The 22906-nt window shown below is 39.2% G+C and overlaps 1 protein-coding gene across 2 annotated transcripts; it reads right to left on the reverse strand.

Annotated features, from left to right (window-relative positions):
- dnai3 (dynein axonemal intermediate chain 3) lies at positions 1-22905 on the reverse strand. Of its 2 annotated transcripts, none has more exons than XM_082509823.1 (23): positions 22769-22905; positions 21291-21352; positions 20613-20651; positions 17984-18168; positions 17518-17622; positions 16969-17103; positions 16679-16875; positions 14674-14790; positions 14182-14378; positions 13452-13570; positions 12868-12957; positions 12528-12626; positions 11171-11290; positions 10264-10337; positions 8495-8645; positions 8037-8133; positions 5043-5158; positions 4540-4600; positions 4123-4253; positions 3474-3681; positions 3295-3386; positions 3018-3134; positions 1-1378 (listed from the first exon to the last, which is right to left on the reverse strand). In XM_082509823.1, the coding sequence occupies exons 2-23, from the start codon at positions 21343-21345 to the stop codon at positions 1268-1270; spliced, it is 2616 nt and encodes an 871-aa protein (XP_082365949.1). In that variant the 5' UTR covers positions 21346-21352; positions 22769-22905; the 3' UTR covers positions 1-1267. The 2 variants fall into 2 exon arrangements, with proteins under 2 accessions (XP_082365949.1, XP_082365948.1); XM_082509822.1 differs by having other exon boundaries at positions 2-1378; positions 8495-8648; positions 22769-22903.
- Position 22906: the final 1 nt, after the last annotated feature.

Raw genomic sequence — 22906 nt, forward strand, 5'->3', positions numbered from 1 at the left:
AAAAGTGTGTTACTTAAAATATTGAACACATTCCAATTTTTAGCTGTAGAGGTGCTGTACAGTAACACACCACACTCGTGGTTCTGGTTACAACGTTTTAAGGCCATAGGTGCAGTTTCCTGCGCTCTCAAAACAGCCTTGGAAGTTCTTGGACAGCCGTTAACTAGCACATAACTACATGGCCTTTTGTGCACAAAAAAAACAAACTGACAAATGATTAGAATCTTTTCACTGGAAACAATGGATTCATTCAGCGGGACCATTAGGGAGACTGCTTTAGACATAATGCTAACATCTGGCCACTGTTTAGATCAAGACGTTATTGCTGCATTAGCTGATTACTTGTGCAATGAGGGCAAGCTATACACACATGATTAGCATACCATGATCTTATTACATTGTTAGCCATCCAATCCACTTGTCGGTAGACTAGTGTTATCATTTAATTGGAGTTATGACTCTCACCATCTGGCCAGATTATTTGGAAAATATGCTCTCCGCATATTCTTTAGGTAAATATTTATTGTTCCAGCTAGTTTCAGCTTACTGCTGTTTGGTGCTGTGCAGGCTGTGTACATGTATTCATAGATCAGCAAGAGTGCATCCTTTCATTTGACTCCTTTTATGCTGCCCTACTAAAATGTAGTCGGCCTTATAGCCACCAGTTCCAACTGGTTCACAGCCGTGTGAATTACTGACTTAGTAAAGACCCAGAGACACAATATTAAGCCATAATGATCACTTACAAGCAGGATTACTGACAAACAGCTTTTGCGATAGTGACCACAGTCATTGGCTTTTTATTCAAAATTGTCCACAAAACACCAGATTCTAAATTCATTTCTTACGGCACTTACTGAAATTAAACAGCCATATAATGACTTTCTGTCAAGGTCAGATCACTTTTGTATCCTTAGGGAGTGGTGGTAAGGAGGGCACTAATGGATGGCATTACCCAGTAACTCGATCTTAGATGAATGGATGAAAATAATCTGTTGACCCTGAAGCCTGAACCCAAGGACAATGTGAATGTATACTGTAAAATCGATGTAAGTTACAAGAAATACTGCAAAAATAGGCACAAACATACGAACACTGGCAATGTGTTGAACAGTTTGAACAGGTTTCCATATTGTAAAATGTTTTCTTATTTACATTAAACTTATACAAATTAATAAATATATGTAAGGAAAAAAGCTTTTAATTTATGTGCATGTGTGTATGAAGGGGTGTGATATTAGGTATCCTAGGCTTTTGGAGCATGTGGCTACAGGCCCGTATGCTCGAGGATGCTTTCCTCCAGTTTCAGGTAATCACTGTACTCCTTCAAGTCCGCCTCCTCGCTGTCTACCTGGAATGTGACTGGCTTGTCAGGCTCCTGCAGACAAAGCCAGAGAAACAAGCTTCATCATAAACAATAATTACGAAACAATAGAGCACCTAATCCAAGATCTCAGCGTTTCCCATCGTAGAGGCAGAAAATTACATTGCCTCTGAATTTTACTGAACTGAAATTTTATTGAAGGATGCAAATATTAAATAAGATGACACTTTTCTAGTAAAATCTGGACTGTGCCCTGCATCTGTGTATTGCATGCAGGGCACAGTCCTTTAAAGAAAAAAAAAGGAAAATTAGGATACTGTGTGGAAAATTCCTGATACTTTCCTCCCACAACAGTAAACCTGACAGTATTGTTCATATCATATTTAAGCTGTGCCTTGTCCTTATCATCCATCTAAATTCAAATTGCCGTAGATGTTTTAAAGCCAACAGCAGAAAGAAGCTGGAGGTGAACATGAAAATTCATTCCTGTTTAGAGGAATTAAGAGAAAGTATCCACTCCAAGTGACATTACTAAAGCAAAACAAAACTTTTTTGGTAGCTGCCATGCAGCCTAAGATAGAACCAGTTAGCCACTTAAGTTTGCTTCTATACTTAGCAGGCAGACTGTCAGGCACTGCCTGTCAATAACTACCCTATCCCCAGTGCTTGGGATCAAATAACGATGTGAATGAATTAAACATAAGCGGATAGAAAATGAGAGAGAGACACAAAAAGAGATACACGAGTGCCTTCTTCATCTTTTCCAATGTCAACTTTATACGTCCACATATTTAGCTGGGTCAGTACTAAAACTTTTGTAAGTCTGCTGAAGATTCTGATCACCAATGCAGGGAAGCTTTGTGGGAAGTCACGGTTTAACTCAAGGACACTTTCACTGTAGACAAATGGCAAAGGACACAGGGAAAGAAAAGCTTTAGTGTTCTCCTATCCTTTCTCGTCCTTCATTTTCATTTCAAATCTAACCATTCGTTGTGCGTCACTATGGTCTGAACTGTCAGATCTAGGAAATTACAAACACTGGACACAGGACAGGACATCTTTCCTCCCTCTCAGCTGCTGTTGAGCCACCTTCCAGTCACACTGATGGAAACTGGCACCTTGAGACTTCTGGGAATTCAGTTTAGAATTAAAACCTACTGCTCACCACTTGTGAGCTGAGGGAGCTGAGTGTAAAAGCGAAGCTCTCAATTTACCGGTCGATCTACGTCCCTACCCTCACCTATGGCCACGAGCTGTGGGTAGTGACCGAAAGAACGAGATCGCGGATACAAGCGGCAGAAATGAGCTTCCTCCGAAGGGTGGCTGGCCTCTCCCTTAGAGATAGGGTGAGAAGTTCGGCCATCCGGGAGGGGCTCAGAGTAGAGCAGCTGCTGCTCCACATCGAAAGGAGCCAGCTGAGGTGGTTCGGGCATCTGACAAGGATGCCCCCTGGGCGCCTCCTGGGCGAGGTGTTCCAGGCAAGTCCCACCGGGAGGAGGCCCCGGGGCAGACCCAGGACACGCTGGAGAGATTATATCTCTCGGCTTGCCTGGGAACGCCTTGGTATTCCCCCGGATAAGCTGGAGGAGGTGGCTGGGGAGAGGGAGGTCTGGGCCTCTTTGCTTAGGCTGCTGCCCCCGCGACCCGGCCTCGGATAAAGCGGATGAAAATGGATGGATGGATGGATGCTCACCACTTGTTTCTTGGACTCGCCTTCCTCCTTTCTCGGTTTCGCCCACAGTTCTTCCCACTCCAAATAATCCTTCAGCCTGTCATTCTCTTGGTCAAAGAAGATCTGCATGTTTAAATCCTGCATACAAACAAAGCAAAACAAGACAAAGATACTAGTTAGCAGTCAATAATACTGTAGCAGCCATTAAATACCTTTAAGAAAAATAACACATTTTTACCGCAGTTTCTTAACATTACACAAGGGTCCAAGCAAAACAGACAGCTCACAGTCTTCTTACCTCATTCTTAACCGGGGAGCGGAGGGCCTTTGGCACATTGAAAACACGTAGCACTCCAAGGTTGTCAGCAACAGCCAGGTAGTGTTGTTTGGCTGTAAGTACAAAACAGTCCATTAAATGAGTTTTAAGGTTCAAAAATCGTATCTGTCCTGAGCACCTAATATAAGCCAAGAACTCACAGGCGGTGATACAGGGTTTGATGCAGGTAATTCTGGTACTGGCGACGTGTTCATGGACGTGTGTAGGTTCGCTGGTGTTTAGGAGCAGGTTCCACACCTCAATACTGCCATCATTTCTCCCAATGAAGAAAACCGCAGATCGGGAGAGGGACCAGCATGCCGCACTGTACTCTTGCTCAGAGCTTGGTCCCACGAAGATTGGGCCACCCTGGATGTTGTGGTTTACAAGAAGTATTTAAAAAATTTTGTGCGTTCTGAAGCATTTTAATTATTGAATTATGTGCTCCAATTTTGTCGATTGAACTTGTGGTATTTTACTTGTGTGTTACTTAGGACGAATTAGTCTGTGCATGGTTCCCATTTGGACGTGCTTCAAAAACCAAAATTGACAGTTTTATCCAAAAACCAAACGAACAAAAAAACGTGATTGCTAATGCTGAGGCTCCACAAACCATACATGGCTGCTACATCCATTTTTTATGTACAGTCTATGTCTGTGACCAACTGAATAAGTGTGAATAGTTTTGCTTAGTTTTGCAGTTTAAATGATCAAAACAGCAACCAAGAAATTACGTAATTTGAATTGTCTCAATTCTATGTGATGTATGCATACGTCATGTGAGGTAATCAATGTTTTCTGTTGCAGTACCATCACACCCTCTTTCCAGATGGCAAAGTTCCAGCCTCCTGTTGTCAAAAGAATGTCTTTGAAAAAGGGTGATCGCTGCATTGTGTTCACAAACCAGGCATGAGTTCTAAAACAGAGCAGGGGCTTGGCACCTGGGAGTGAAGTGAGACAGATGGAGAATATGCACAGTTTTATTTGACAGTAATTTCCTTCCAGGGTAATCATAATGCAAAGGAGCAATTAACCCTGTAAAACATTATGGTCATTACATTTGCCCAGGTTACCAAACTAAATAGTGGATTTAATGTGAAAGTAGCAATCAAAGTCATTTCAATAAATTGGGTGTAATTGTTTTATGAATCAACGTACTGCTGTCAGTCTGACAGCTGAGCACTGGTGAGCCATAAAAAACAGAGCGCGGCAAGCCCGACTACTCACTGAACTTTCGTCCAAACTCATCTTCCTCCAGTTTCCAGTCAGTGTAGACAATCTCTCCTTCCTGTAAAAAATGAACATAAAACTGTTTATAAATGTATGTATGCGTCTTCCTTATTTCAGTTAAGTTGTAAAGTATAGTACACTCCTTAAGTGGCATGACAAAAACATGTGCAAAAACCTAATAAAAAAAATCATTCATTATTGGTTATGCCAACTTGAGATGAACTTCAATGTAACAAAAAGAAGTCCAGCTTGCTCACAAGCTGAGTAAAGTCAAGAGTTAAGTTAAAAGTTAAGCAGTCAAGAACTTAACTGTATTTTTTACTTGCTCTATGTTGATATCATTTGAAGACATTTTCAAGTTTCAAGTTTTATTGTCATGTACAGATAAACAATGTAGCCACATTTAACCATAATGAAATGTTTTGGCTCGTGCTCCTCTGCCTTACATGAGCATATAGAGAGTGTACAGTTTATTTAGAAGAAAATAACAGAATTTTTACCTCTGTTCCAACATAAAACTTGGTATTGACATCGTCCAGGGTCTTGAGCGTCTTGGCTGAGGGTATTCTGAGTTGACTGTATTCTGGGAGGACCTCTGCGCCATCATTTTCATTATCTTGTTATGTAAGACAAAACAGGAAGAGACGGTAAAGTAAGAACAGGTTAAAAGTTCAACTCATTGTTTTTTATTTATTTATTTAACATTTCAGTGACCTGAGAGAGGGAGCCTGGTGCTGACGTGGGACTAAAATGTTCACAATACTCAGCGCCTTGTTACTAGACAAGTACAAATATTTCAATAAACTCAAATAGGGGAAGAAGAATAGGTGACAACTAGCAGATTTTAGGAAAAAGAACATCTGCTTTATTCAAATGAAGGAAATAACAGCCTGCAGTGGTGCTGTAATTTGACCGTGAACAAGACGACAGAAGTACTAAAGCAAGTGAGGTGGGGAGGGGGTACAGCCGAAGTGAAAGGGCTGGTAAGAGTGGATTTGAAGGGAGAGAGAAAGAAAAGCACAAGAGGTAGAGGTAGGAAGGAAGCCTGTGGAGAAAACAGGGACAGGAGGTAAAAGGTGGAGGGGCTGAAATAGGTTAAGCTGGTAGAAGCCTTTTCCATCACAAAAGCCTGACTGTCTGCCAGAGATCATGTGGGTCTATCTGTTCACAGCCCCTTACCTGTGGACCGCTCTCGATCAACTCTCACTCTTAAAGGTTAGATCAGATTACCAAACCACGTCTTCTAAATCTATTTTCTCCCAGTTAAGATGTGTGTAAAGATATGAGAAAGATGATACAGGAACAGCTACAGACAGTGTTTGACTTTGCTTAATCCCCATGAGCGCCTGCTCACAATTTATTTCAGTGTGAAAAATCATGTTAACAAGTATATTGTAGCTTTTTAAATGTTCAGAAAAATGTCAAAAGGCACAGAAGCAGACAGCAAAGACCACCCTCAATCAATGTGAGTCAGATATCTTAGGTAACGCTGCAGTATTAATCACACAGGGATTCATTAAAATCGTAATAACAGACTCCCTGAGGGCTGATGAAAAAAGAAGCAGATTTATTGCTTGAGTTAGTAAGCATATTAATTCTATAACAACCAGCCACCAAGGCTGTGTTTATGGAAGCCAGACAAAGACATGTCTCTTCTTGACCAGCCAGGACACACATGATCATCTTCTGGCCCTCAAGGAGTCTGAGCAGCATATTGCAAAGAGCTGACAGTCAGCAAAGCCAATGGTCTGCAACTATGGCGGCCTTGTTTTGGAAGTATCGCTTAATAAAGTGCCATGAAACCTGAGGAGAGACAAGACAGAGAGAGAAATAGAGTAGCTCAGGGCCAAATGAGCCCTGCCCCACTGATCACTGTGCTCAGCCATCCAAAAGAGAACTCAAGAATCCAAAACTCCCTCAAAGAGGTCAGGAGACATGTCTGTGATGCTCACTGTTTGCCCTCCTCACTTACTTCAGTTTTTAACACATTCTGTGCCATTCAGATATTATAAGAATTGTTCAGGCACATAAAAGAATAATTGCTCTTTACCTTTGATATTTTGAAGACACAGTGAGTGTATCTTTCTATAGTTTGCGCTTGAGCTTTGCTTCAATACTTTCCTCATCAAAACTGTTATATGGACAACAATGAAAATGAGACTATCAGCTACAATGGGGAAATCATTTCTCTAATTGTTATGGTAGTTTAATTTTAATGGAGGGCACACTGAATATAAACCAAAAATCCAGAAAACACTTTATATAGAAGTTATAAATTGATTTTGAAAGAAGAATTTGATCCATGACCAAAGAGCCGTCCATGACCCATCTTTAGTGTTCTGACTGAGGAGAGGATGTTTGTGTCCAAGATTTTACGTTACGTTACATTGGTCCCTCAGTGCAATGAGTTTGCCCTGAACCATTAGCAGAAAAACAGTCCTAAAGCATGTTTACATCTCCGTGCTTGACTGTGGGGATGATGCTCTTAGTGCCATATGCAGCATTTCTCTTCCTTCAAACACAAACACAATAACTTGACCACAGTACTTTCTCCCATTTACATCCTCATTGGCAAATTTGACATGGGCCTGTAAATGTGCCTTCTTGAGCAGGGGACTTTGCGAGACCCGGAAGATTTCTGTCCATTGTCCAAACCGTTACCAATGGTGCTCTTGGTGTCTGTGGTCCCAACTGTAGCCAACTCCAGCCTCAACAGGTCTGCAGTCCTGCCCCTGACATCCATGGAGAGCTATTTGGTCTTACTTATGGTGGTGGAGAGGTTGGAATGGGACAAACAGATTCAGGAGTATCTGTAACTGACTGATTGACTGTATGAATCATACTTGTTATTAATCTCTGGCTCTCTTCCACAGGATGTCTTTTATCCTGTCTTCCCTCTCTCACCCCAACCGCTCAAGGCAGATGGCCCCGCCCCTCCCTGAGCCTGGTTCTGCTGGAGGTTTCTTCTTGTAAAAAGGGAGTTTTTCCTTCCCACTGTTGCCAAAGTGCTTGCTAATAGGGGTTCATATGACTGATGGGTTTTTCTATGTATTATTGTAGGGTCTACCTTACAATATAAAGCACCTTGTTGTTGTGATTTGGCGCTGCATAAATAAAATTGAATTAATCTGTCTGCCGCATGCAGACATGCAAATCAATTTATAATGTTTATGTATTTTTTTCTAGATTTTTGGTTGATTTTCTGTTTCTCTCCATTAAATTGAAGCTTCCATGAATATTAGAGACTGTTCTTTTTTTTCCAGTAAGCAACAAATTCAGCAGGGGATCAAACAACATCTCTTATGGACAATCGGTTTGATTTGAAAGAGCATGTGAGTGAGTCAGCTTCCTAAAACGTTTGGCATCAAACAAAAAAACCACAAAGTATTTTGTGTAATTAAGTAATGTGACTGATTGCAGGAAAACAGAGAACGAGTATAGCAGACTGAAACAGACAAAGCCTTGCAGCCTCGAGGGTAAAAGCTCTTGCTCACCTGTGTTCCTACCTGTATTACTATTACAGGTGTAATGTTCTAGGCTGAACTTCAAAGGAGCATACTCTCCACTTGTATCAATCTTTGGCAGGGAAACCTGACACATGGCATAAAAGAAGATGGCTTTTATCACTTGAAGAAAAAAAGAAAACCTTATCTAAAACAAAATCACAGAGCATGCTCAAGAATCTACACACTGAAATCATTACCTAAACCCCAGTTAAATAAATCCAATGCACACGTAAATACAAATTAAATAGTTATTCAATTTAAGCCATTTTCCTTATTTTCTTGTAACAAATCTTTGTCTGCAGAATAATTACTGATGTGTAAAAATAACACTAAACATCGAATCATTCTTTTTCTTATGGTTGATTTTCTTATGGTTGGAAGTTGAAGAAAAAAGCTCTTTCTACACAAATCACAAGCTCTGTAATGCATCCCAGACATGAAAGTACCCTGAAGAGTGGTTTCCATGTCCGGTCCAGGTGTTTGAAAGTTGTGGGGATGCTATAGGGTGTCATCATGGTCTTCTGATCCACATCTTGCTTCCTGTCGGCCAGAAACTGGTTCTGTAGTTTTGGCACTCGCAGATCCCAAAACATGACACTGCTTTAGACAGAGACACAATAAGATAATGTGGAATTAAGAACCACCTGAAAATTAACAAAATTCTCTATCATCAAATGTTCATATTCAAACATGATTGTTGCATATATAAATGTGGTTATTGCCAAAAACAACAGGAGCAGTGTTTTGAAATCTTTCTGTCATTTGCAACTCCTTTAGCGCCAGTCTAATGACGCAGAGTGTGAAACACAGTCTGTATTCACATTGATACTTCATATCTAAACTGAATAACAGGACATGCAAAATGAAGTAACACATAAAAACACTAGTGAGAATTAGACTGCATAGCTATTTCCTGAGAAATATAATGATTGCCAGATACACTCATTTACGTGGTTTACAAAAGGCAATATTTTAACCAACTGCACAGCTCTTCAATATATTATTGGCTCAGTATGTTCAACCAGAGGAGAATGACTACAGATTACACCATAGAATTAAGATGAAACCGGAAAAATAATCCAGCGTGTTTGAGTGCCATAATATATATTCACCAATAGAAAGCTTTACAACTTTACAGTATTAAAAAGCATCTTTACAGTCTACTCTACAAGAAAAAAAAATAACTCTATATAAATACCTTTCATCTTTATGAAGAATTTATAGGTGATTTTTTCACACATATACATTTTATGTTTTAAACTTAGCTAGTAGCTGTTATGTCTTGTTAATCCAAGTCACTGATCTGAACAAAATTGTAGTGTTTCATTATTTAATTGATATGTGACTTGGCACTAATAGCCAGACAATTTGTCTGCCAACTACAGACAGTAAAACCAAAACCATACTCGAAGCTAGGTATGTAGCTTGCTAACTTTCTAGCATTAGCCTGAAGTTAGAATTCCATCTTCTCTAAGAGATCTGGTACTGCTTGAATTTTTCTGTATCTTGCAACTGTGTTTCTACTCTTTTTACAATTCAGCAATAAATACTTCTACTTCTTATATTCTTTGTATTTGCTTTCTTTTGTGTTTAATTTCCAGCGTTAGTTATAAGTCAGTTTGATTTGGAATTACACAAATATATACACCAAGGAACTTAAATTATGATGTATTTATTTAGCTCATGTTACGGCATAAGTAGTATAGTATTCCCATTTGGGTTGTTTTGCTTATTATCTAAATTTGTCGAGGTTTTGCTGTAATTTCATAATAATATTTTATGTATCCTTTTTTCTATGCACATGTAGAGGTGTGGCAAAGTCAAGTCAGTTATGATGAGGGAAAATGACTAAAACCCATTTTCTAAACGCTGTTCACTTCCAAAGGTTTTCTTTCTTTTCTTTTTTTCCCCCCTGTATTTGACCTTCATTAGAATGTCAACAATCCAGAGAGACTCAAAACAAGGGCAGCGAGAGAGAAAGGGGACGTGATAAAGCAAACAGTGGATCTAGTGAGTGTATAATGTATCCATCAGGTAACCAGAGGCCTTTGTTTGCCTACTTTGCAAATAACTGTATGTATTAAAAAACACACATGTTATCAGCCACTAAAATCACACTTAGAATCAACATCCAAAGTACATACTGACAAGCAGTGAAAAGTAAGAAGAAAAAGTATCAGGAGTTATTTTTTTCATTAAACTGTAGAGAACTTACCAGTCAGGGGAGCAGGTGACAACTTGAACAGACATGTTAGAAATGTTTTGAACTGGAACGCCTGTCCTGGTCACCTAAACAGAGGGAGTTACAAAATCAATAAATGTCTGCATCAGGCTTGGTCTTGGTTCATGAAGCTGTATGGGTGGTTGGATTTTCCCCTGGGGGCACTTTGATGATTGCCTTATTTTACTTATCAAGATAACTGAAAGTGATCGATGTGATTTACTGCAAGTAACTACATAGAGGTAAGTGATAGGCACAAGTGGGAAACCAAATCTGGACATATATGGCTAGTAATTTTCTGTGCACACTTAATATTGGATTTCTTTGTAAAAGACAAAATACCATAGTCTTACTGCAGAAAATATATCTTTAGATAAATATAAGTTTAGATTTGATTTCTTTTGACGTTGTGATTGTGGGGTTTGTTTTCCTCTGAACATATATTCTACATTGCTCCTTTTCTGTGCTCGCACCCTCATTTGTAACATTTGCTCTGCTTGCTATCTACTTCCCACTAATGCCCTACATCCTCTTAGTCCTGTTTATAGTGAATTGGCCATTAACCTGTCACCATTCCAAAACAAGACAGAGAAATCAGTATGCCAGTATGAGACCTGACCTTGAAGTGTGTGTTTTGTTACCATTTTGAGATTGGGGGTTTTAGTATGTTGAATTACGACACAGTGTTTGTATTAGATATAATTTAGGGAGGCTGAGATCTAAAGATTGCTTTTCTGAGACTATTGCTGTGTAGTCACACAAAAACACCTTTTATCCACACGCTAAACAGCAGTAACCTTGTGGAAGGGCTCAGAGTAGGCTCATGTGCGCCTGGTGGAAAAAGTAATTCCCAACAGTTGTTAATTCCCTCCAACCCCTTTGCCCTTCAGTCCCTCAGTACCTCAAATGTTTTCGGCAGCCACTGGACATCAGTAACTGGGGATTTGTGGCTGCTTTCTATGGAAGAAACTGCACAGTAGCTCATGACAGGAGTCTTGTTCTCTTTTTTGTTACCCAAGTCCTGTAGGGAAAGCAGACACGCGACAGTAATGTGCTGTATGGTGAGCTCTGACAATTCAGTCTACACACAAATTCAATCTAGACACAAAGACTGTACACAGCTGAATAACCACTGTAAAACGCACAAGCAGAATAATGAAATGCAAATGACGACTTCGATGTGTGCATGGAAAAACAAACAGCACACAGATAAATACACTCAAACACATTCTGGCACAATAGAGCCACTTAAAAAACATAAAATCGCTGCAATATGATTATTTAATTTGTTTAAAACACCTCCTCATAGTATTGCAAGCAAATTTTAAACATATAGCTTAGTCGTTTTGTGGACCTGCAATTGGATTTATTATGTGCAATGGAGCGAATAAAAAAAAGTAGATAGAGAAGATGTTAATTTAAAATGTAATTCTTCATTTATCTGACAACCCAGTGACAGGTGGTGGTGTAGCACAGCTTTCACATCACCTAACAGAGCGTTCTAGTAGATACAACTGCCACTGTTTACACTGCAAACAGCAGGAAGGGCAGTGATCTGATTTCACTGTGTGTTATCTTCTATGTGGGGGCAAGAAACAAGAGTTATGTAACAGCTGGCGTATGTGAGCCGGTGCTGTTGACTCTGGTGAATAAAGGGCTAACAATGACAAAGAGAACAGAAGGAGGCACAGAGGGTGGGAGAGGGGAAGGCAAAGAGAAGGAAGCAGTAAGGAGAAGGATGGAGGCAGCTGCTCCACTGTAGTGGCAATAAAAACACCCAAGGTAAATCTGGGCCAGAGATGATAGGACACGAGTGTCTACTTAAATACAGCTGGAAGATATCAGTGCAGGTTAGGCTTTAAGCGGAAGCTTTAAGAAACTGTAAAACAAAACATTTTAAAACTATAAAAGCTACACTGAAATGAGCTAAAACAAAACAAAGTCAAAACTTACATATCATTTAATTTTTGCATGATTCAATGTGCATAAAGTTAAAAGATTAAAATTAGTAAAACAATTTTTAAAAAAGAGACTTTTTCATTTGATTCAAAATTCATTTCAAATTTATATGTTGGATTATGCAGAAAAAATATTATTGGGCAGAAAGGTCTATTGCTTTATTATGTGTTCAGGTTGTGTATCATGTTATTCAAAAGTAACTAATTACTTTTTTCAAGTAACTTGACTAACATTGTACAGAGCAGCATGTCTCACTGCATCAGCACTGTGACTATTTCAAAGAGAGTATGGGTACTTACAAATGTGTCAGTGTCAGAGTCGGAGTCTGAGGCTTTTTTACTGTTAGGCCGTGTTCCCTGTAAGTGCGGGATGTGAAAAGAAATGTCCCACAACACCACCTGAGACATCAGCAACATAAAATCGTTTAGTGGTGATGATCATTTGAGCCTGAGACTATAGATAATAATATACAAATATATACATTAGAAAAAAACCCCTCAAACATATCATATTAAATGCTGACAGAAGAGTGGCAACAGCATGCGATACCATGTTTATATTGAACTAAAATGGGGGCATGGGATGAGAAACTGATTGTTTTGATTTGTGAAGTTGAGACGCTGAGTGAAAAAGGAGCACCTTGCCATTCCTGCAGCCACCAACAATAACATTTGGATTCGAAGGGCAGAACTCGAAGGCAAAAATGTCATCTGGGCACTCCAAGAGCAACTATATATATATAAAAAAAATCAAAACACATAAAAATGAGCATACACATATTTCCAAGCAGAGGTTTCCATGTATAAGGAGCTTCCCAACGCAAAAATGTATTTATTCTAGTCTCTCATATGCCTACACTAGACATAAGGGGAAAAAGACAGTATGCAGTACATTTTTTAGCTTTATTCCCTTTTGTAGAAAATATTAATTATTTATGTTATTTATATGTCTTGTCAAAGTGCCACTGGTCCCAGAGGCTGAAACCAAATCATGACACATGCACCATTGAAGGCACACATGGAACTCATATTACTTTTGAGCGATTTAGCAGCTTGGTTATATTGATTGAGTGCTTGGCTCAAATCAATAGATCTTTTCAAATTTACAGCAGAAGAAAAATTACAGTAAAGGGCAAAGACTTAGAGCTAACTCTCAAACACATACATTTAAAAAAATGTTTTCTCGACTCCCGTTAATGGGTTTCTCTCCTCTACTTCTCATACCCGGGGGTTAGATTGATCGGGGAAGCCATAGAAGACAATGAAAGCAGGACTGTTGATGTACACAGTGGACTTATCCAGCTGCTCCTCCTGTTTCTTTATAAAAGTCACAGCTATCAGACCTGCCACATAGACAAAAAAACACCACACCCCAGAATGTATCAGCTACATAGCAACAGGAAAACAGACCTGTGTTTACAAAGCCTTTTTTGAAAAATCTGTAGATCTACTCTAATTTCTACTTTACATAGAAGCCACAAATTGATAATGCATGTGCACTGATCACACTGATATTCTTTTTCTGGTTTTGTGGACGTCGATGTGTGTCTTAAGGTGACACGTTGATATTACAGATATTACAGAGCTTGTCAGTGAAGTTGAAATAACAGGAAAAGGGAGTTCAATTTCTTTTAGGCAGGCTATTGTATATTTGTACATATTTATATCATTGCCCACTAAGTGTATACTTTCTCGCCACAAGCTGCTGTTGCTGAAAAAACAAGAATTGGGTGAACTCCTGCCTGCCCAGGTCTGTGCAGGGGGTCAATAGTGACCTAATTTTTCCAACTAAAAAGTGAAAGAAAATGAATTATGATGATTTTAATGTGACCTGTCAGGGTTCTAACGATTATTTTCCAATGTTAATGAATGTCCAAAGTTTCTATGGTACACAAATCTTGACTTTATCATAAATGTACTCTATGCTATGTCTGTAGAAGTCTATGTACTTCACCATGGATTGTAGGGTGCCAGCTGACGCTGCTGATTTTCTTGCCCATGGCGCGCTTCTCGTCTGTGAAGGTCCATTGAAGCTTCAGACCTTCAGAAACCATCACTAACTGGTCAGAAGCTTCTGCTCCTATGCCCAAGGCCTTAAAGTCATCAGTGAACACATTCATTATGTGTGCCTGCTGAAGGGCATGCAAGACCCTGCAAAGTGAAAATGTACCTGTTGAAATTTGGACCGGTACTTTTTATGTATCATTGCTCACAGACAGCGGAGCAAACAGACAAACAAACAAACGCTGCTGGAAACATTTTTTCTCTCTCGCCTCGGCAGAGGAATAAAGTACACACAATTGTCTTAATACACCATCATCATATTTCCACTGAATATTCCTGCATTCATAATACTGGATGGGATTGAGTTATCTATGGCTGATATTTTGAGCATGGGTTGTTAAGAAGCAGATGGAAACGACGATACCATAAGAATTCATTTTACCTGGGGGTCACTGAGTTGACAAACTTCTTCAGTTTCTCAGACCTGAGGATGTTTTCTTTTTCTTTCTCTCTTAGCTCTCTTGGTTCATACTGGGTAAACACATTCCTCTGAACCGCCCTGTAAAATAGACAGAAGGCAACACATACAATAAAACATGGAACTTGCCTTACTTTTAAAACAATATGTTATGAAATGTGTTGCAGATTCACTGAAAGCATATATAATTTATATATACAGTGGGGCAAAAAAGTATTTAGTCAGCCACCGATTGTGCAAGTTCCCCCACTTAAAATGATGACAGAGGTCAGTAATTTGCACCAGAGGTACACTTCAACTGTGAGAGACAGAATGTGAAAAAAAAATCCATGAATTCACATGGTAGGATTTGTAAAGAATTTATTCGTAAATCAGGGTGGAAAATAAGTATTTGGTCACCTCAAACAAGGAAAATCTCTGGCTCTCACAGACCTGTAACGTCTTCTGTAAGAAGCTTTTCTGTCCCCCACTCGTTACCTGTATGAATGGCACCTGTTTGAACTCATCATCTGTATAAAAGACACCTGTCCACAGCCTCAAACAGTCAGACTCCAAACTCCGCCATGGCCAAGACCAAAGAGCTTTCGAAGGACACCAGGAAAAGTATTGTAGACCTGCACCAGACTGGGAAGAGTGAATCTACAATAGGCAAGCAGCTTGGTGTGAAAAAATCAACTGTGGGAGCAATCATCAGAAAATGGAAGACATACAAGACCACTGATAATCTCCCTCGATCTGGGGCTCCACGCAAGATCTCATCCCGTGGGGTCAAAATGATCATGAGAACGGTGAGCAAAGATCCCAGAACCACACGGGGGGACCTGGTGAATGACCTGCAGAGAGCTGGGACCAAAGTAACAAAGGTCACCATCAGTAACACACTACAACGGCAGGGAATCAAATCCCGCAGTGCCAGACGTGTTCCGCTGCTGAAGCCAGTGCATGTCCAGGCCCGTCTGAAGTTTGCCAGAGAGCACATGGATGATACAGCAGAGGATTGGGAGAATGTCATGTGGTCAGATGAAACCAAAGTAGAACTTTTTGGTATAAACTCAACTCGTCGTGTTTGGAGGAAGAAGAATACTGAGTTGCATCCCAAGAACACCATACCTACTGTGAAGCATGGGAGTGGAAACATCATGCTATGGGGCTGTTTTTCTGCCAAGGGGACAGGACGACTGATCCGTGTTAAGGACAGAATGAATGGGGCCATGTATCGTGAGATTTTGAGCCAAAACCTCCTTCCATCAGTGAGAACTTTGAAGATGAAACGAGGCTGGGTCTTCCAACATGACAATGATCCAAAACACACCGCCCGGGCAACAAAGGAGTGGCTCCGTAAGAAGCATTTGAAAGTCCTGGAGTGGCCTAGCCAGTCTCCAGACCTCAACCCCATAGAAAATCTGTGGCGGGAGTTGAAAGTCCGTGTTGCTCGGCGACAGCCCCAAAACATCACTGCTCTCGAGAAGATCTGCATGGAGGAATGGGCCAAAATACCAGCTACTGTGTGTGCAAACCTGGTAAAGACCTATAGTAAACGTTTGACCTCTGTTATTGCCAACAAAGGTTATGTTACAAAGTACTGAGTTGTATTTTTGTTATTGACCAAATACTTATTTTCCACCCTGATTTACGAATAAATTCTTTACAAATCCTACCATGTGGATTCATGGATTTTTTTTTTTTTTCACATTCTGTCTCTCACAGTTGAAGTGTACCTCTGGTGCAAATTACTGACCTCTGTCATCATTTTATGTGGGGGAACTTGCACAATCGGTGGCTGACTAAATACTTTTTTGCCCCACTGTATATGTATGTAGAGAAAGCAGAAAATATTTCTGAAATTGATTTCATCTTACTTCCTTGATTTGAAACAGATGCAGTCTTATTATCAGGCTAGTCAAACCTGCACGTGCTTTCCCTCCCTACAGAACAAATCCATTTTAAGTGTACTGATTTGCTGGCCTACCGCTCCGTCTGAGCAGTGCTGCTCTGCAGTTTGGGAACAGCCTGCATCCCGCAGTCCCTCTGCATCTGCTTGATGCTGAATCTGCTGTCTTGGTAGGAAGGACACGCCACGGAGCGACACTCAGCCTCTGTACTGTTGCGGTCAGAAAAACAGACAGGTAACCCCGGTCTGCGCTTTAAGTCAAACTTGTAGCACAGCTGATGATGACAGAAGAGACAGAACAGAATTCATGAGCAAAGCAATCAGATCAGATATAAACATTTAATGTTAATTTGAATATACTGCAGTGCCTTTTCTCTGGTCTCTTTGACAGACTCTTGATCTACTTCCAGCTCACTGCCGAGAGATATCCATGGCTTTGGTTCTGGGGTTTTACTGACATCATCCTCCAACACTATTATTTCAGGTTGTGGGGGCTGCAGAACCTAAATACAATTGTAAGAATATATAATATAAAGGCCAAAATAACAGTAAAAAAAAAAAACCACACACTAGCAATCTTTACATGTATTCATACTTACAGCAAAATGCTTATGCTAGGGAAAGATAATAAAGTAGTACTTAAAGTCTTAAATTTTACGGAAAAATAGCCTGGAAAGCGAAACACCCCGGATGATATATGACCTGTCACTATTACTAATAACTGGTGCCACAAAAGCACTAGAAACAATTAACGACCTTTAAATTAAATAATATAAAACTTCTGTTATGTTACTGCTTATCAGTATACATTTTTTAATTATTGGCCTGGTCTGTCTAATAACAAACATGTATTGAGGAAAGAAAAAACATATTAACAAAAGAGAACCTTGTTACTGTAACCAAAACTGTTAGCTTACATTATATATTCTAGCCTTGGCTTCTGGTGTGAGAACCAGGTAAAAACTCTGTCCATAGGTGAAATCTACATCAAAAACAAGCAATATTTCATCCTCTGGGTAGTCCTGTCAAAAGAAAGTGAAAATCACAGCATTAATTTTTTATGAGAGTGTTAGAATACATCACAGTACAAACTACTTCTCCAGTAATTTGGTTGAGAGTGAATGTGAAAATGCCCAAAACCCTACAAACACACAAAAAACGAAATGGCTGAAAGGAAAACTGGTGTCTCATTTGTAGATGACTAAAGTTGCAAAGTTCTGTCATAAATGCATAAAAGAATTTAGATCAGACAGAGAAAAAAATGAAGTTAAACTGGTTGCTTTGTCTTTTCCCACAGCTCTTAACTTGGGTCTGTGCATCATCACAGTGTCTGGCTGCTGTTGTCTGAGTAAACTATGCAACAATGCATAACCAGCGCCTAACCAGCACAAACTGCTTCACAGGGTGGAAATCGGACACTGCGGCTCTTGTCTTAATATCCTGTATGATGTCGTCCTTTTCCAGCAGCTTGTAAGGGCTCTGCTCTGTGACATCCTCATCAATGCAGCATTCAAAGAGCTCCTGGGTGGCTGTTGTCAGGACGATGGGGTAGATGTCATCAGGGTGATCTTCAGGAGCGTTCAGAAACAATTGAGAGAAGAAAAATAGGGAAGTTATCTGATAAAACGAGCTTTTGGGCTTCATTCCCTAAAAGCAAAGCTGATGACTGATGACGGCTCAAATAAATACTAATACTAATACTACTACTACTACAAATAATAATAAAAATAGTGAGAATAATGATAATAAATAATTCAGAACCAATTACTTATGTTTTAGAATATTGAATGAGACTGTATCAGATAATCAAACAATAATGATTTTGATATCAAAACAATGTAAACACTCAGATAAGCAAACTCTGGTATAAATGTTGGGATTTTACTGGCTTGTGGATACGCACAACAGCTGCAAAGACCACTGACATGTATTTATTCAAATATGCTTGGAGTGGGCCTGGAGAATGTGTGCAGAATTGGTGCATTGCAGTGCATTGTCCATGGGGACAAGTCCTTGTGGTCACAGCAAACTATAAGGCACGCGTACATCCACGCAGAGCCTCGTGTTCACCTTCCAATGAAGAAATTTAACATCCCTCAGACCCAGCGAACGCCTCTCATCCTTCGCCTGCTTTGACTCTACAAATATCAGTCCTTATGAGAAGTCTGTGCACAATGTTTAAATGTTTCTAGGCGTACGTTTGTATCAGAATGTGTAAAAACCAATAGGGCATCCCTCAAGACATAAAGTGCAGTTACACACATTTATTCAGGACTGTTATAATACGAAGCCAAAGTACTTTACCATCGCCACAACAAAGCTTTTCCTAATAAACAATCCATTCAGACTCTACTATATCTAAGCCAAGCACAGTCCAGGGCATAGTACAGTAAACAAAGCTTTGTATAATGATAGTTTTCATCCTGCTTGTGGTCTCTCGCTTCAAAGTCTTTCCACAAGGTTGCTAAGGGGACACTGGGAATGCTCAAGTACAGCTTAAGTAACCACTTCCCAGCTGGGTGTGTCAACCTTTTCCACTCACACCACTTAGGCCTCACGCCAAATCATTGTAGTGGAAACTCACACCCTTCATTTCACAGAGTCATGTGTCAACCAAGGCATTTGTATTCATGGGAAATATTTGCTTGGGAGACATAAAGAGTGTGATGCGCAGCGTTCCACAGCCCTCAAGAATGCAATTAAATTATATTTGTTGGCTGCTCCAAAAAGCTATTTTTAATTTGTTAAGCTTCTTTTCTCTTGCATAATTTACCCAGGCATTTTTAAAAGCATACCACATGATATTTATACCAAACCTCAGAGCATTGAAATTTTAGCACAGTTTGTTTTCCAGTCTGCTCATATTAGTGAAGAATTTAAGCTTGAACAAAATACATTTATCAGCGTATCCTTAATGTCACACAATGTGCAGAAACCTGCATTTATATTTGAACTAGAAGGCCAATGTGTTGTTATTGTCACAAAGATTTTAAACTGGTTCCTAAAAAATTACCATTAGTTTTATGGCAAAGACAAGATTTTAGGCTGAGCCCAGGCTTGGCTTGGGCTCAACCTAATTAGGTCATGTTCAATTTTGTCACGTTCACAAATTGGACTTAAACTGCTGGAAGTATAAGATTAAAAGGAATAAATAAATGCAAAAAAACTGAGCAAATTTTGAAAGGAAAAATATTTTTTACTCACAATCACCTAATCTAAATTGAAACATTACTTATGCTGATGGCTACAAGCACTTGATCAAAAACAAGTTTTGGGGTTGGTATGTCTATGAAAAAACCAAATCTAGGGACACAGAGCCAAGTAGAGAAGAGCTCCAGAGCAGCGGTCCCCGGGCCTCGAACCGGTACCGGTCCGTGAGTCGTTTGGTACCGGGCCACGCGAGTTGAGGCTCAGGTGTGAAATGTATGGTTTTCAGGGTTTTTATTGGTTTTCAGTGTTATTTTATTATCGTTTTGATCGTTAACTCGGTTTTCCTGGGTCTTTTCACGTGCGTTATGAATAAATCTTCCTTTTTTCGGTAATGGTTTTATTTTGTTGTATTTATCCGCGACACCTTAAAGGCCGGTCCGTGAAAATATTGTCGGGCATAAACCGGTCCGTGGCGCAAAAAAGGTTGGGGACCGCTGCATTAGAGGTTACACAGCAGTACACTTGAGAACATAATCAGAACAATGCACATATGAAGGATATATAACTATTCACATTATAGGACTACTTCAAAATGCGACTGTTCTTTTGACTTGAGCATTGCTACTGGTAAACCTGAAACGGAATAATAAGGGTCTGATTAATATGCTGTGCTGAAAGTCAGCACATATGTAGGAGACAAGTAGGAGAGCCAAATGCTCAGGCTCTCTGAGTTCAAGAATAAAAATACAGTGGTGAAAAATGAACAAAGCCAGCTTTTTGCAAAAGTAAAAACACAATAAGGAGTTCGAATTTAATTTTCTCTCTTCAAAAGAAAAAAAATACAAATAATTTTTTTTCTTACCAGGCTTTTCCATAGGTGAAGGTGTCAGATTGTCCTTGACTGAATAGAAAGTAACTGTTAGTTGTTAGGGTAAATCAAAAACAAAAGTAAGCCTGTTTAGATTGTTTTGACAATGTAGACTTACACTGTCGGGGCTATAAGCTGGAGACAGGTGGAATGGGTAACACAGGATATTTTAAAAAGGAACAACTCTGAGAACAATAATCTTTAACAAGGACATGGCACCATCACCTCATCGTAAAATGATGTGCTGATAGTATTTAACTGTATGCAGGTTTTCAGCTGTGGCATGGTGAATGTAAACCAAACACTGAGAATGGGGAATCACAGCTGAGCAGAAACCATCTGCAAGCACCAATGTCACTGTGCTGTCTAACATTACACTCAAGACCAAATTAAAACAATGCAAATAGCTTTTTTTTTTCTGAGATTTTTTTTCTCAGCTATTTGTGTTACAAAACTAATTAAAAGTAATTCAGTTACCATGAGTTAAGAATCCCTCAACATAAACTTAATGGCCAATTCAAAAGCATCAAGGATTATAGGATCACCCTGGCTCTGGGAAATCCGTTTACTATTTTATTTACATGTCATGAAAGAACATCTTTCATACAGAGACATATACAATAAAAGCAAACAAATGCATTTAAATTCAGAAATTAATACTCCAGGACTCACCTTTTCCTTTAACACCTGTTTTTCTTGATGGACTTTTTTGCCTCTTGGGTGCCATCTTTGCTCTTTGGGCAGATTTATAAAGGGAAGAGAGGAAGTTTACACATTTTTTTCAACCAAACACATTCTGTACACAATTTTCAATTTAATTTTCACCACTGTCACTGGCATTAGAACTCATCCGCTCAGGCGATCTTGATGTCATTATCAAAAGCTCTGGTGACATCTTGTGGCAGATAAGGGAACTGCACTGCTTACTTAAAAAAAAGCTGGTGAACTCTGAGAATAAATGCTTATATTAATTTAAACAACTTACCCAAATAATACATGTTAAAGTTATTATTATGACAATAATAAGTTGTTGTTTAGTTGTCTTAATCAGAATTATAATACAGATTACAACCAGTGATAGAGGAAGTTTTATTATACACTTGTGTTATTGTATTGTGTTATATTTTGTGCATATCAATAAAATTTATTTAATTGGGCAACATGAAGTTACAGCAATTAGCACTGTTGCCCCACAGCAAGCAGGTCTTGGGTGCAAATCCATGACCTTTCTATGTGTAGTCTGTTGTTCTCCTTTGTTCTCCAGCTTTCTCCCACACTCCAAGGACATGCATGTTAGGTTAACTAGTTCTCTCTGTTAGGCCTGTAATAGACTGGTGACCTGGATGGATGTAGTCTAATCATCAAAAGTAGTAACAACATAATTTGCCCACTGGAAATAATGTTTAGTGATGCGAATATGCTCTGCCAAGAGGACGTTTTTACTGCTTTGTGTAATATTAGGAAACTTTATATATCCTCTAACAGCATCTAATTTAACAAGCTCAAATATTTTTCAATGAAAATTTTGTTAAAAACAAACTATGGGTGTGCACTTACAATAATAATTTACTAACATTATTTCACTTAATATTTCCTTCTGGAACAAAAATACACAAAAAAGGGAACTGGAAAGTATTGGGCCCATAAAATGCACTAACTCACGAAGATAAAATATTATTACAGTTTTGTAGTTTCTAAAAAGTTTTTTGTTTCATTTTGACGTTTGTTTTCAATACAGATTACTTTCTGAGTTCGCTTGTATTATTTGACAATGGTCAATTTAGGTTTTTATGCGTTTCCTAGTTAATGATAGTCTCATTTATTTCCTGAAATATGGATGGTATTTTAGTCAGTTTAATTTTAGTCCACTGTAGTACCAGTATCATATCCACATAGCTATCACTCAGTATAATCCAGAATATGTAAGTCTCGATTTAATATCATAAAGTATAACTCGTAACGTCCTGTTTTCTTTAAGGCTTACTTAGGCATTACAAATTAGAAGACATTAGCTATTACAGGCTAGTTACGTTAAGTTAGTCGTGTAGCTAGTTAATAGCTAAAGTCATCAAAAGAACATTGGATACGCAGCTTATTTTATGCTCGAAGATGCAACTTTTCCCCTTTACAGAAGAATGAATCAATATTACCGTGATCTTACACCGCATAGGCTTGATACCTTCTTCTATCTTCTTGATATCTTCTTCGCACTCACTGTTTTTGCTCACCAGTGGGTTGGGAACCGCTGGGTTGCCAATGGTTACAAGAGAGAGGGCGGGAGAACATTG

This window comes from Aulonocara stuartgranti (assembly GCF_965226115.1).
Source record: "Aulonocara stuartgranti genome assembly, chromosome: 17".
In the NCBI taxonomy this organism is placed as follows: domain Eukaryota; kingdom Metazoa; phylum Chordata; class Actinopteri; order Cichliformes; family Cichlidae; genus Aulonocara; species Aulonocara stuartgranti.

Bases quoted from the DNA above. Each gene is read 5' to 3' on its own strand.
- dnai3 (XM_082509822.1), bottom strand. From the start codon at position 21,345: ATGGCACCCAAGAGGCAAAAAAGTCCATCAAGAAAAACAGGTGTTAAA. The intron at 10,338-11,170 runs GTACTGAGGGAC...CCCTCTGTTTAG, and splicing joins GGCTGCCGAAAACATTTGAG to GTGACCAGGACAGGCGTTCC. The intron at 4,254-4,539 runs GTGAGTAGTCGG...CTTCACTCCCAG, and splicing joins TGAGTTTGGACGAAAGTTCA to GTGCCAAGCCCCTGCTCTGT.